This window comes from Colius striatus, chromosome W (genome assembly GCF_028858725.1).
Source record: "Colius striatus isolate bColStr4 chromosome W, bColStr4.1.hap1, whole genome shotgun sequence".
In the NCBI taxonomy this organism is placed as follows: Eukaryota; Metazoa; Chordata; class Aves; order Coliiformes; family Coliidae; genus Colius; species Colius striatus.
The window spans coordinates 41,670,273-41,684,887 of record NC_084789.1 but is presented as its reverse complement, the minus strand read 5'-3'; the positions used below and the strand labels follow the sequence as shown (position 1 = coordinate 41,684,887).

At 51.5% G+C, this 14,615-nt stretch overlaps 1 protein-coding gene across 1 annotated transcript in view; it reads left to right on the top strand.

The window, feature by feature from the left end:
• Positions 1-77: 77 nt before the first annotated feature.
• The window catches only part of LOC104558389 (unconventional myosin-Id), a 110,484-nt gene continuing 95,946 nt past the window's right edge, over positions 78-14,615 (top strand). Inside the window, exons 1-2 of the mRNA XM_062016519.1 lie at positions 78-461; positions 7,650-7,806. Of these exons, the coding sequence (XP_061872503.1) occupies positions 7,679-7,806 (128 nt within the window). The 5' untranslated portion in view covers positions 78-461; positions 7,650-7,678. The remainder of the gene's footprint in view (positions 462-7,649; positions 7,807-14,615) is intronic.

Sequence of the window (14,615 nt, the reverse complement as noted above, 5' to 3'; positions counted from 1 at the left end):
CCTGCAGACAGAGGGGCGCCGCGAGGCCGGCGGCGCGGGGCAGCGCAGGCGCAGAGTGCGCAGGCGCGCGCGGAGGGAGACGGGGCGCGCGCTGTGCCCGTTAAGAGGCCGCCGGTGCCCTCACGCGCCTCACTCTCGTCGCTTCGCTCGCCGAGCCCTCGCCTCCGTACCTCGCCCCAGGCCCCGGCCCCGCCGCCCCAGGCCCCGCCGGCCCCGGCCCCTCGCCTCAGGCCTCGGCCCCTCGCCCCGCACGCTCCCCTGGCCGGCAGCGCTCCCGGCTGCCCCGCCGCCTCCGCCGCCCGCCGCCGCCTGAGGAAGGAGAGAAGACGGGCGCGGGCCGCAGCGGCGCTGGCCAGGCCGCGGTCCCGGGGCCGTAGCGGCTCGGTGTCCGTCCCGTCGCGTACGAGTCAGGGAGCTGCTGTAAAGCGATGGCGCCCGGGCAGCTTTCCCCAGAAGATTTAGTAAGTGCGGTTTGTGTGTAGGGGCAGCAGGGCTGTGGCGAGGGGAGCAGAGCTGCCGCAGCAGCGCTCGGGTTGTGGGCTGCCCCTGAGGTTTCTCTCTCAAGGAGCTCAGGCCTTCGAGTGACTTTTTGGTTGGTTTTTTCTCCCCCTGGGCTAAGACCTTGTTCCCTTTTACCATTTCAATACTCAGAGGAAAGCTGCGAGGGGGGGTGACTGCCTCAGATGGCAGAGCTGCATCAAGGCTACGGTAGAGAGGAGAGGAGCCTTCATCCCTGGCCATTGCAAGTGACTAGAAGAGTTTCAGTCCTGCCACGGACATAATAGTTTTGAGTAGTGCCAATCTCTGGTAACCTTGAAAGGTTTTCTTTTCCCCTCAGTCTCTGAAACTCTCCAGTAAGGAAATTACTCTTCTCATTCTTATTTGCCCAAGTAGCATTACCCTTTACTTTGATCCTAAATAAAGGGCTCAGTTGGGGTGATTCCTGCCCTTCCTTCAGAGACCTGGGGGCCATGGCAATGAAAAACTCTCAGAGCTTTCAAGAAAAAACCTGATAGACTCGCATACTCCTTGTGTGACACACAACATGCATTGCCCTGTGCTGCAGAATGGCTCGGTCTGGGTATGATCATTACTGCAGCAGTGCCCTGAGCTGGCTTGGAGTTTGCAGTAGCAAGATCCCATCTCCCTGCTCAGTACAGGCTCCATACAGGTGCTGTTCTTCCTCAGATTCTTCATGTAGTTTGGAGAGAACTCCTCAGTCCTGAGGGATCTCTCTGTAGCCCTGTATTGTGCAGAATACGCCACCGTTACCTGGTCACCGTTACAAAAGCAGAGTTAAGTGAACCTGTCAGGAGGTCACTATCCCACATGGTGTGTTGTAGCCCACAGGCTGTTCTGCAGGGTTACTGCAGTACTTCTGGAAATTATTAAAGTGGAAATCTAGGAGTGAGGTTGCTGTCATCAAGTCAGCTCTTGCAGGGTTTCTGGTCTTATGGTCAGCTCTGAGTAGGGTGGATGGAGAGAACTGAGCTTCAGGGATGGACTCATGCTCTGTGTTCTCCTTTGCTGAGGCAGCATGTGCTACTGTCACTGAACCTGAGATCCCTCCCACCTCTAATGTCCCCTGAGTAAAGAATCACCCTTGTGTTCAAGCAGTAGGAAAACCTCAGTGGGGAAGGAGTTGCAAAGAGTGCTAATGACTGGTTACATCTTTTTCCACCTTTCTTGCTATCTTAATACTTGCTTAAAGAGTGTGGGAAGTCTGCTGGTTGAGTTAAAGAACAATTAGAAATGATTACAATGCAGTACTCTTCAGAACTTTGATAACAGTTCTGCCTTTAGAAATGTGAGGGAGTCTTTACTGGGTTGTTTTTGCAGTTGAGGTGATCATCATGTTGCATGTGGAGGTATTTTATGACATTGATATTTTTATCACAGTGAAGGCAAAAAAAAGCAAAGCTTTAGACAAAATATATCAGACTTTAATCCTCATGGTGTGGGTTTGGAACCAGCCACACTTTCTATTCAGCTTGCATTCTGTAATCTGAAGAGGGCAGACAGGTGTATGGGATGGAGAGTTTGGGAAGCATATTGCCAGGTTCATTACTGAAATGCAGAATACTCTGCTTCCCTTTTGTTAAGTTAGTTGAAATGAATCAATGGTCTCAATCATCTTACTGGGAGAGGAGCTTGTCACTCTTGAAGCTGTAAAGAGTGTCTTGAAAACAGGAACAAAGTGTAAATAATGCAATAATGAGTGCTGCAGTAAGGGAGCAGTACTCACAGCAAACTAATAGCTCCAGGTGCAAGGAGTCCATTAGTTGGAAGTATCAGGAACACGTACTGATGTGTCAGAGTGCTTCTGACACCTCTGCAGCAGCAGAAGCCCGTTTGCAGGAGGATGAGGACATGCTGTGCCTGACCCAGCGACGCAGAAGCAGCCTGGCTGGTGAAGGCAATGCTGGGAGAGGGACACTGGCTGCCCAACCTCTGCTATACCCCTCCCCTGTAGTTAACAGGAGCCTGTTAAGCCAAGCTCTGGTTTCTGTTGCAGCAATAAAACCCACAAGCAGCTCAACGTGAGTACAGATGTAGCAAAGGCAAATGGAACTGTGGTCTGGTTTATGTGAATTGCACATGGTGTCTCAGTTACTCCATTTGGAGAGTTAACACAAACAGCTGCATCAATAATTGGTGCAAAATATGCATAACCCGTCCTTTGGGTGACCCAATAATGTCAAGACCTACTTCTCAGAATGTGTCCTGTGACTGGAGTTCCAGCTCAGAGAGCACAGCTTCACAAAAGGCCTTTTGTTCCTGCCTGGCTTGATTACTGGGATCTACTCTGAGACCAAAAAAAAAAGCTTTTAACTTGGGGTTTTCGATGTGTTATTCCATCTTGTGCTCGCTGTGTGTGTGTGTGAGCCAAGAGCAGCGTGTTACAGATCGGGAGTTGTAAAGAACTTGAACCACGTGAGCCCTGGGTAGTGTGGACTTCACTCTGGATCTGGAGGTGGGGACAGCTCACACCACCTTGGCTGATCTTCAGCTCCTGTGGCACGTCACTGTCTTAACAAAGGAGAATTCTGACTGCTTCCCCCTCCCTGCTGCCACCCTCAATGTTATGTGGCTACAAGTCTGTGCTCTCTAGTCCTAATCCCTCTTTTAGAAACCGAGGTCCAGCCCTTGTGTGCCGTGCTGAGCTGATGGCGCGGGAGGTGTGAGCCTCAGCTGCTGGCTTTCCCAGAGCTGCTTGCTTTGATTCAAGGTCACCTCTTGAAAAGAGTCACCTACTTCCACCTGAGTTGAAGTTTAATGCCCAGCCACGGCTCAGCCCTGCAGAGTATCACGGTGGGGTTTGGGGGTGCTGAGGCAGCTGGGTTGCCAGGTGAGCAGTGTCCCCCCGGAGACGCACGCCTGCCATGGGCTGACCCCCCACCTCGTGTGTGGGACGACCTCCCCCAGCGTGGGTGAGGGTGACAGAGAGAGCCCTGACCTGGTGGGGACATGGATTGCTGTCAGCTGCAGAGGCTCTTTGGTGTGGACAGAGACCTGAGGTGACGGGGCTCAGCCTCCACTTCTTTCTCTGTCACATTCTGAGCCAATGAGAGCCAGAAAGTGTAAACTGAGGTTCTTGGGTGGTTCATTCTTCAGAACTTAAACCTGAAGCAACTGGTTGAAAACTTCACCATTAAAAAGTTTCACTTCCCAAATAGTACCATTCTATAAATACCCTGTGCAGTGGGATATGACATTTACTCCCACACATGAGACTCAGCCTGCTTTGTAACTTGCATTCTCTGCCTTAACCCTTGAGCTGGACTCCGAGTAAGCCCAAGGCAAGGGACTCGCCTCTTGTGGCCCCGGGTGATGTTGCAGCCTGTGAGCTGCTGCAGCTTGGTGCAGAGTAAACAGGAGTAGACTTGCACCCAGAATTAGTGTACTCGGTATGGCAAAACTCCTTCAGGCTCTTTGGCTTTCATGTAGCTAAAGATGTTGCCTTAGGAATAACAATGCTTTAAACAAACTCTTATCAACAGATTTCAGCATTTTCCTGCCCAAACCAAGAGAAGGACTTAAGGGTACTTTGCTTTCATTTCCCATTCTGCCTCTGATTTACAACCCTTGACAAATTCCTTACCTCCTTGGTTTCAGTCCCATCTAAACCAGAGCATACTGCTTGTCCCTCGTTCTTCACGTGTGTCTAGAGAGTGGAGACTCCACTCTGTAAAGCGCCCCAAAGTGCTCGGGTGCTGGTGGTTTATAAATATCCTCTTTCTATCTATATCTCAGCAGGTCTGTAATATCCCTTATTGAGAAAGAGATGAAGATACCCAGATTGCTAGCTTTAAAATTAAATGGGTCATCTAATCTCATCCTCTTGCCCAGATAACGTGAGGCAAGCTGATGGCACAGCCAGACTGGAACATGAGGAAGGTTAGCAGAGCAGTCTGGCACTGCAGCCACCCCTCTATGGGAGAGGGAGCCCACGATTGTAAAAGCCCTCTCGTGTAGAGCTTTGGCATGTGCCTCTGTCTGGTGTTCCAAGGCTACACAGGAGAGGTTGACCCTACTGTTGGAAAGAAGTTGGATTTGTTACCTTGCTGGGATGGGAGATGGGGAAACAAACAAATGTAGGCCCTGTAGAATGGGGCTGCTGCTGCTCTGGGTTCCACAGGGCTGATGTCATTCCTTCCAGAATATTCATCACTGGTGGCAGGAAAAACAAGAAGCAGCCCCAGCAGCCTGCAGAAGTTTCTCCCCAGCTCTTCTGAATACCATGCAGTTCCAATTAATTGGAGTTTGGCCCCTGCAGGGAATACACTTCTCTACAGCTTCCTCTTATCTCTGCCAAAATATGATCCAACTGCTTGTGTTCCTGCAGGGGTTTCTGCTTTGGGCTCTGCTCTCTCCCCAGGAACACACAGCAGCGTTTGCACCGCTGCATCCCGGGCAGGAGCAGCTCTGAGTGGGAGCTGGGTGCAGAGGGAGCAGGGCCAGGGCTGGCCATCCTTTGCTCATTTATGGTTCAGAGGATCGAGTACACGTTCTCTTTACTCTGGAGGTCATCTGAGGATTTCAGCATTTCACCTTCCTGAGGTTGAATCTTCATCAGATTGTTCTGCAGAAGCGCCAGCGCTGGTGCCCAAAAGAGGAAATGAGTGCTTGAAAGATAAAGCCAAGGTTATTAACAGCAGCCTCTGATTTGGAGCCTTCGCTGCTCAGCTCAAGGAGATTTGACCATTCTTTTTCTTGGAGATTACAGGACTTGTTTTGCAGTAATGACTCCTTCTGGGGAGGGGCTTAAATGGTTTGCAAACTCATCTCCCTAAAAAAGTCCCTCCTCTGAGAGCCTCAGTTTGCACCAGAAGCAGAGATGCCACTCAGGGATATGGCAGAAATTCAGCATGAGATCTGTGGCAGAGTATTACAGTGTCCAGGTGGGGCTTTTCTTGAAGCCCCAGCTCTGAGAATTAAACAGTAACTGAAAAATATAAATGCTGCTTTTTCCAAATAAATAGGTGTCATTTGGAGAGATCCAGCTAGTGAGCTGTGACAGGTTGAGAGGCTGCCTCTTCGCTTTAACCAGCAACTCCTCACCCCAAATGAGCAACAGCTTCTTCTGAGGGAGCTGGCTGCAGTTCAACTCACTGTAGCCATTTGTCAACACCACATCCCAGCTCCAGCTTTTATTCATTAGCACTTAGATCTCCATATCTAATCCTTTCTGGGGGTAGGAATGGTGCTGAATTCTGATACCAGCTTCTGGAGGGGTTTTGTCTCCACTGATGTGAGGAGATCAGCAAAGGAGAAGTTGATGCCTGTCCCTGGCAGCTGATGTGGCAATCGGGGCCCAAGTATGGCAGCAGCAGGAGGGCCTGAAGTTGATATTCATTCTGTAGGGTGTGCTTGCTGTGGAAAGGACTTTGTCCTTCGCTGGCTGCTCTTGTCACATCGCGCTGTAACGTCACCGCGTGGCACCTCGCAGACAGACGTTCGTGCCGGCTGTTAGATCCCTGGCAGTTGATGGTACATGCTGCCAAGTTAAGAAGTGGCCAACAGAGCCCAAAAGCCACCTCAGCTTGTCAGGTTTCTGAGCTGTGCTGTGCACCTCATGGCAGAATCCCACGGGGCTTGTTAGCAGTGTGACACCTGGCAGGAGAGGGTGGCCTTCCCTGTGAGCCGAGCAGTGCAGTGGTTTCCCTGTCCCTGCCCCTCATGCCCACACTCCATTTCCCACAGAAATGGTTCTGTCATTTGAAAGTGAGTTTATTCCAGGGCATTCTGACTTGCTCTTTCTGTGGCAGAATGCACATAGACACAGGGCAGGCTAGGTAACAGCACATTCATTTGCAAGAATTGATCTAGTTGGCCAGTTTTAAAGTCCATAGGATGTGGGCAAAACTGGTGGGCTTGCTTGGGCTTCAGAGTTTCCTCCTTCCCAAATTACAGGTCTGTAAAGAACCTCTATCCTCCCCCTCTGCTCTGCCCTGGTGAGGCCTCATATGGAGTCCTGTGTCCAGTTCTGGGTTCCCCAGCTGCAGAGAGACAGGGAACTCCTGGAGAGAGGCCAGTGCAGGGACACCAAGATGGAACATGTGTGTGATGAGGAAAGGCTGCGGGGACTGGGGCTGTTCAGCCTGGAGAAGGCTGAGGGGGGATCTCAGCAGTGCTGATCAATCCCTAAAGGGTGGGTGTGGAGAGGATGGGGTCAGTGTTTGTTGTGTGGTGGCCAGTGCCGAACAGCGTGGGCCTGACCTCGACCTTGTACTTCAGGCATCTCAACTCTGCAGTCACTGTTGAATGCCAGAACGTGGGATCTTGTTACCAAACATCCTGAGGGCCGTGTCTGCGAGGCACCCGCTCCCCCTGCTCTGCACACCCTCACACGTGCTGGGGGGACCCACAGCAGCTTCTGGCGAGGCCTGAACGCTCAGAGCCCTGCCAGTAGGGAACTGGGTTGTGTGGCCACGCTGCCCACACCAGGAATGGATCCAGAGGGGTGGCAGGAGAGCAGAGAGGAAACTGAGCGTGTTGGGACAGGGAGCCCCGGAGCAGGCTCAGCTGTCAGTGGCTGCTGTGCTGTAACCTCTCTCTGGAATGTCCCTGTTCATCCCAGCCCTGGTCCTCTGTTTGAACCTTCAGAAATCCTGAGCAGTTGATGAGTTCTCTCCTCTTAAAGGCATTTAGATGGTCTGAGTTCAACCCCAGCAGCTGCTGCTTGTTGTGTTGCATTTCCACCCCATATCTGCACAGTGGCTGCTCCTCTGCTGTGTGAGCTCAGCATAGCTCCATGTTCATACTCCTCCCAGACTCACCAGGAGCTGCAGCAGTGGCTGTGGATCCTCAGAGCAGAGTTCTTTACTTGACTGCTACATCTCAGTCCACCACTGAGGTTCTTGTAGGCTCCAGGCTGTCACTCTGGCCAAACACCTCCCCCCCAGAACCCCACCAGCCCCTTTCAGTGAGCTCTAGCACAAGGGAACAAACCATCCATGTGCCATTCTCCTGCAAGTTGCTCGTTTCCTCAGGTTGGAAAGATGATAAAACATTGGCAACATGCCCAGATTTTCTGCTGTGTCTCAGAGGTGGTGGGAAGGGCTGTCCCGAAAGAGGCAGAACAGCAGAGACAAGATAACCCCAACAAACCTCAGAGCTTCAACACCCTTTCAATTTTAACTTTCCAGGAGGATGATTTTGGTGGAGAGAGCTTGGCATGGTCCTCACCCCCACATCATGCATGAAGGGAGATGAAGAGAAATACCTCCCAGGTTCCCCCGGCGTGTTTCGTCCCCAGAGCAGAGCAGGTGAAGATCCAGGGCTCAGAGCTCGGCATGAAACAAGGTACAGGCACATCCAAAATCCTCTCACCTACAGGGCTGTCCAATAGGAAGCTATTCCTCCTCCTGAAACAAGATTCCTTAAAAGGAAAAGGATTTTTTTCACCAGGCTTGAGAGCTAGCAGGGGGAGTCACTGGCTGGATGCTTCCAGACAGATCAATTGGGGTTTGTTGCTGACAAGCAAGCCACAGCTAATATTAGGAGCTGGCAAAACATGCAAAAACCAACACCTAGGGTATCTTTGCTTTCCTAATGCTGAAAGCACTCTTTACAAAACAACCTGAGAGTGCACAGGCTCCCTTTTATCTGTACTGATAAAATGCAGGCCCTGTGGTTTTGCTCTCTGGGAGGATCCTTCAGCTTCTGTGCCAGTAAATGGGACTTCTCTCTACCCACAGGCAAAACAGGCCGTGCCTCTGGCCTCTGCTCTTCCCTCCAGCCTTGGAGATTCTGGTAGTAGCAATTAGGCAGAATCCTCATTAAGACAGACCACAGGACTGAGCAGGGGCATAACACAAAGCAGGGCTTTACACAGATCTGACACTCTTCCTTAAAGCAACAGTGCTCTGGCACAAGCTGCTGGCTCAGTCTTTGCTTATGTCATTTAGTAAGATAAATCAAAAGTGTCAGGGACTGGAATTTCTCATGAAATCAATCCAGACTGTAAAAAACCTGTATAGATGGAAATGGGCTGAAACTTGCACCAGGCATTTAGTAGTAATCTTACAGAAAATTGCATGCAGTGCTGTAAGGGGCGTTATGTATGAATCTGTTGGAGAACAGCAAAAGCCCTTAAAGGGAGGACAGGGGTTTTGTCTTCATGTACTCTCCATCTACTGGATAAAAGAGAGAGTTTAATCCATAGCTCCATAGGCTATTTTGAAACAGTCCAAAGATCACTTTCAGCATTTTTGAGTCTGGTCCCTCTACTCCTGGGCTTGGGGAAGAGCATCTCTGCCATCTGCTCTGTGTTTGCCTGTTGAAGGATGCTGAGGCCCCCATGCAGATGCAGAGCAGGTTGAATTGTGGGGGCTATGTCTGTCCCAGCCTGCATGCACGTGGCATGAGGATTCATCCCAGGGTTGCCTCCAGCTAGAGAACTGTAGAGGATTTCCCTTTCAGGGAAAGGGTAAGGAAGCTTTAAGCAGGATGGTGCTGGAAAGGCAGACGAGTTTCTGAGCTGTGCTCACTCCAGCTCTCGACCACAGGTCTGCTAGAGCAGGCAGGGTTTACTCAACAGTTGCAGGTTCATTTTGTGGCCTGGATATTGAGGTTCTGGACCCTGCTGGGCTCAAGGCTGGGGCAGAGACAGGGTGAATGACAGCAGACAGCCAGACTGCCACTTTCCATCTCAAGCAGGTGAGGACAAATCCCTGCAATGCCCTGTGGGAGCTGTGGGCAGAGGTGGGTTGGAGGTTGCACCCAGCTCATGTTCCTGGCCACTTGAAAGAACATGTTCCATTAATGTAACAGATCAGTGTGGCAAAGCATTTTGCCACCAGCTGGCATTGTAGCAAGGCCTTTCTGAACTGGATGTTGTCTCTGGACTGGAGCTCACCAGCCCCTGTTGGTGCTCCCACTTTTGGAGACAAAGTGCACAGGAGGAGACTGAAAGGTCTCTCTGAGCCTCCCTGGGGAGTTCTCCAGCATCAGTTCACACACCAGCCACTTTGAGTGGTTTCCTTTCTGCAGGAATTATTAATGCTGCCAATAGGCACTTGGGTATTTTCAGTGGAGCAGCAGGGTTGGCCAGCTCTGCCAGGAGGGGTGGCCAGGCTGGGCATGGGCAGGGACACGCTGCCTGCTCCTTCCCCATGTCGCTGTGTGCCTGAACAGCAAGCACAGCCAACCAGCCCTCAGATCTCCTCCAAAAACAATTACATCACGTTGAAGCCATCAAGCATGTGATTTCCCAGCCCTGAAGCTGAAAGGAGCCTCTCTCCAGGAGAGGGAGAGAGGCTGTGCAGGAGCCAGCTGGGATCTGGGAGGAAAAGCTCTGTCTGCTCTCCAGGGAGACTGTGTCCAAGCTGAACCTCGACACAGGAGCTGGGACCTCAGAAGCCTTGTGCAGGAGGGCAGCCTGCAGCCTGCAGAGAAGGAAAACACTTCAAACTTCTGAGCTGTCTTTAGATTTTAAGCCCATTTCCTGGGAAATTCCTGACTGGTTTCTCTCAGAGCCATGAAAGTACTGATGGATCTCTCCAAAGGGGGAGTTTGACTCAGAGCAGAGCGAGTTCAGCTGCCTGTCTTAGTGCATGAAGGCAGGAGGCTGCTGGGCCTCTCAGCTTGCTCAGCACCCCACACCATACAGCACCTGACAAACAGTGTTGCTGAGCCCCAAGGCAGCAGCACTTTCTCTGCACCCTGGTTCTTGCCCCAGTTCTCGTGCAGCCTGGTGCTGAAGGGGAGGGAAGTGCAGGGGGTGGGGAACAGCTCTGCGCTGGGGGCATCCAGTGCACAGCCTGACTCAGTCCCACGGGGACAGCCCACCAGCATCCCTTCTGATCCATGCACAGGGAGGAGGCTGCAGAAACAAGGGCAGAGGCCACAAACCCTGCAGAATAACTTATCCAAGTGAGGAAACCTACTGGGAACTGCTTTCTGAGACAAACCCTGGTGTTGGGAGACTGGGGTGTGCTTCCCCAGCCGGGACAGGCGAGGTTGCAACTGGCACAGTCGCTGGGAGAAGGGTTTCCTGAAACCTTCAGGCTTCTCTTTTCCTGAAAGCTCCTTTCTGTGGATGAGCAGATGTCTTTGTCAAAACCCTGGGTACCTGCCAAGGATTACTGTAACCTCTTGGCAAGGTGGAGGCTCTTGGCACTGAGGCTGGGTGTGGGAGGGGGGAGCTGCAGTTCACCTCGCCGGGTGACAGTTTCGATGTTCACACTCAGAAATAAGCTGTCAGCTGGAGACACCCTGAGCAGGGGTAACACAGCAAAAGCTTGTGTCCCTGAAACAGCAGGGATATTTTGCTTCTCCAGCCTTTCTGCCCAAGGATGGATAAAAGGGTTATTTGCTCATTTACTGGGAATAGAGACAGCTGTTCCCAGGCCAGTGGAGTCACAGAATCCCAGGGTAGTGGAGGTTGGAAGGGCCCTCCAGAGCTCCTCCAGCCCAACCCTCTGACAGCACAGCTTGACAGTTTCTAACCTCATAACCCCCAACAGGACAGGGACTTGTGCTGGGGACACTGTAGGAGGCTGAGTGATGGTAGGAGTCAGAACTGAACACTTAGGTGGTTCTGGCTTTTTTTGGAGCACAGCAACCCTGTAGCACCCTCTTCTTGACTCCTACTACCTTAAACATTTTCCTCCTGCCCTTTCCTAGAGCTTTCTGCAGAGAAAATGTCTGTTACTGGGGTGGAGGATGGGGCAGTGTTTTGGGTGCCACTCCGGAGGGTCATGCTGCCATCCAGAGGGCCCTGCAGAAATGGGCCGCCAGGAACTTCCTGCACTTCACTTCACTTTCCCTCTGGCCCTTGGGTTCTTCTAGATCAGAGTCAGCATCCTTGCATCCTTTCTGCACCACACTTTATGTCCTTGCTTTATCCTCTGACAGCGAGCTCTGGCTGCCTCAGCCATGGACACAGACATGAGGGAGGTGGGCAGCAGGCCTGGGGAGGCTGAGCCAGCCCCCTGCCCGAGGGGCTCACTGGGACTTGGGCTAACAACACACCCTCCCTCATTTCACTCCTTTACATCCACAAAACTCTTTTCTGCCTGAGCCCATCACAGATTTGCTCATCACAAATCCTGGTAGCCAGAAGTAAAGTCAGACAAGTCTGGAGCTCTAGGGTCCAGGGAACCCTGGGTGGAAGCCACTGAGGTGCCATCCGGGACCTCTCTTGGGCTGTTGGATTTTATTTGAATCTCTGTGAAGCAACACCCAGCTGTAGTTTTTTGGTTCTCCCACATAGCCATTCATAAAGCTTTCCCAGGAACTGGAGGATGGAGAACTGAGTGCCTGGCCACGTTTGACTCATGTCTGGGACTCCTCTCCCCCAGGAGAGCTCCAGGCTGGCATCTGCTCTGCTTGCAGTAGTTGGGAGGAAGCTTGTTAAAGTTGCAACAGATTTTTTTAGCAACTGATTGGGAAAGTTCGTGTCCTCAGGAGTCCTTTTGCTGGAATGGCACGATGTTTGGTGAGGAGTGGCTGACTGTCACATTGAGCTGTGCTGATACTGTGCAGCTGAAGTCACTCTGCCAGATTTTTTAAGATACAGGGATTTAAAAGATTTTGAGATAAATGGAAATAGCTATGCAGATTGTTTCACATTCCTTTGGCATTGGGAGCCTAGGTATCTGTGAGGGATCCTCCTAGGCATTTGGCTTCATCTTAGACAACTGGAAACCTGCCCCTTAAACTAGAATTCTCCCTTGGAAACTGTGTCTCATTGCAGCTGGGGTAACTTAGAATAGAAAGAAGGCAGTCTAAGGAGATGGTAATTAGCCTTCAGAGCCTTGTTTTTGACAGGTTAAATTAGGGGGTGCTTTGTTTTTACAGGCAGGATAAGTGGAGAACCATAGTGGTGTCTGGGCACCTTCTCCCTTCACCAAGAGGAGGGCAGGGAGAGCAGCTGCTGCTGCAAATGAGAGTGCTCTGGTTTATTGCTTGAGGCATCTGCAGGAGGCAAGAGAGCTGATGGGTAAAAATGACCCATCACCTGTTTTCATGAAAGCAACCAAATTCAGGGTCTTCTGGCTCACATCAGCAGAGGTGAAAAATCTGATGGAGCTGGACACTTATTTGGTGCATCCCTTTTGGTTCTGAGGACTGGACCTTCCAAAACTCCTGTGTTGCTGCCTTTGCCTGCCTTGCTGCTGGCTCCTGTGCTGTGCTGCTCTCTCACAACACTCACCCAATGGCAGACAAGTGAGCAGGGGCTCAGCACATCCCACAGCAGTTTCCTCACCTCCCAGGCCCCAAGACTCACTCTTTCCCTTTTACAACTGGTCCTGAAAACCTTTCTGCTAGCAGCAAGGATTAGGGGAGATCTAGAAAACGTATTCTGTGAGGGAAAGAATGGGGTGGTTGGGATCAGGGAAGTGGAGCCTGGGGGCAGATGAGGCAGCTGTGGGCTGTGTCTGGAGCTGACCTCCAGCCTCTCCCTGGGCAGCTGCCTTTCCTGCACTGCTGTGATAACCATCCTCCAAACAAAAGGCTGCCATGGAGAAGAAGGGAATAAACTCCTCTCTGTGTCTGCCTGGAGAGGCTGAGAAGTCATGGGACAAAGCTGCAGTGAGAGAGCTTTAGTTTGCCATTTGGGGAGTGACTGGCTGTAAGCAGCCACACCAGAACAGGCTGCCTGAGCAGGGCTGTGTGAGGGCAAGCTTCAGGGGGAAAAAAGGAAACCAGACTAGACAGACTTCCATCTGGAAGGGTTTAAATTGTGCTCACCCTGCATTGGAACAGGGTGACTAGACAGTCCATCAAGGCACCTCTCCAGCTCTGTTTTCTCTATTCTGTTTTCAACAGCCTCACTACTCCAGGCCCTCATTTAGCTGCAGTCAGCCTCAGCCAGATCCTCCTGTCCATGAGTGGAGTTTTGGGGGGGGGGTTGTTTTTGCAGTCAGCTGCCTGGCTGAGGGGAAGCAGCGCGATGCCGTGCAGGCCCATGGTGGGGCTGTGCACCCACCCTGGGGACATGGTGGGGCACCACAGAGCCAGCTCAGCTTTACCTGAGGCCTCCAGGCTCCAAAAAGCTTCCCTTTTTTAAAGAAGAGTTGGAATGCAACCCAGGGGGTGCCATACAGGGGGTAATGGGGTAACTGACCCCTCCCCACTCTGCTGTGAAGTCAGAGCACAGAAGCTCAGCATTGCCACGGTCAGCCTGGATCCCACCGCTTTTGTGCCTGTGAGAGCTGGTTCAGGCTCAGCACTGCATCTCCACACAAGGAGGGGTGACATTTTTATCCAGGCTGCTGCAAAATCAGCTGCAGTCCCAACTGGTGAACATCTCAACGTGTGGTTTTGGCTGGATTCCCACCCTCAGCAGCTCGGGAAATCACAGGCGTATATGTAGACACGAAGTGGCTCACAGCAAAGCCTTTGCTGCAGGGCAAGTTGCTTCCTCTCCAGGAAGGACAAAACAAAACTGTTGGATGATGCTGAGGGACAAGGCACTCTTTTAACCTATCGTGATGCCTCCAGCTCCCCCACCCTCTCCTCCCAGGAAGAAAAACATCCTGAAGAGATTTCTCAGGAACAGACTTGGGAAAGATTTCCCTTTACTAGAAGCAAAGGTGTTGTGGACTCTGCTTCTGTGCCTTCTTTTACAGGATATCTTGCTCTGTCACAGCCTGTGCTGAAAAGGGGTGTTAATTATGTTCTCCCACTGTAAATCACTGTGTATCTGTGCAACAGCCACGTTAGAGACTTGGGAAATCTCATCATTGTCTTTGTAATGTTTCCTGGAGAACTGCATAAAGGAAAACTATCCACTCCACGTGCTCACTGAAAGCCTCGGGGCTCAATATTGAGGGGTTTTTACAGCTTGACATCCTCCTTGTTGGCTGGAGACCGTAACTGTGGATGTGACAGGCTGGAAATTTTTGTGTGATATGTCATGTTCTACTTCCCTTTTGAAAAAGCAGAGAAGAGGGAAGGGCACATGGTACCCCCTCACAAATGGTTAGTGCTGGGGAGGCCCACGGTGGCCATTTACCAGCAGTGAAACTGGAGAAAGGAGGAAGGTGACCTGAGTAATAAAATAGAAGCAGAAATATCAGAGGAAGATAAGAAAGAAGAAATGAGGTATCAATATCACTTCTCAAAAGCAGAACTCGTGTTTTTAAAGGGACCCTAGGTGATCA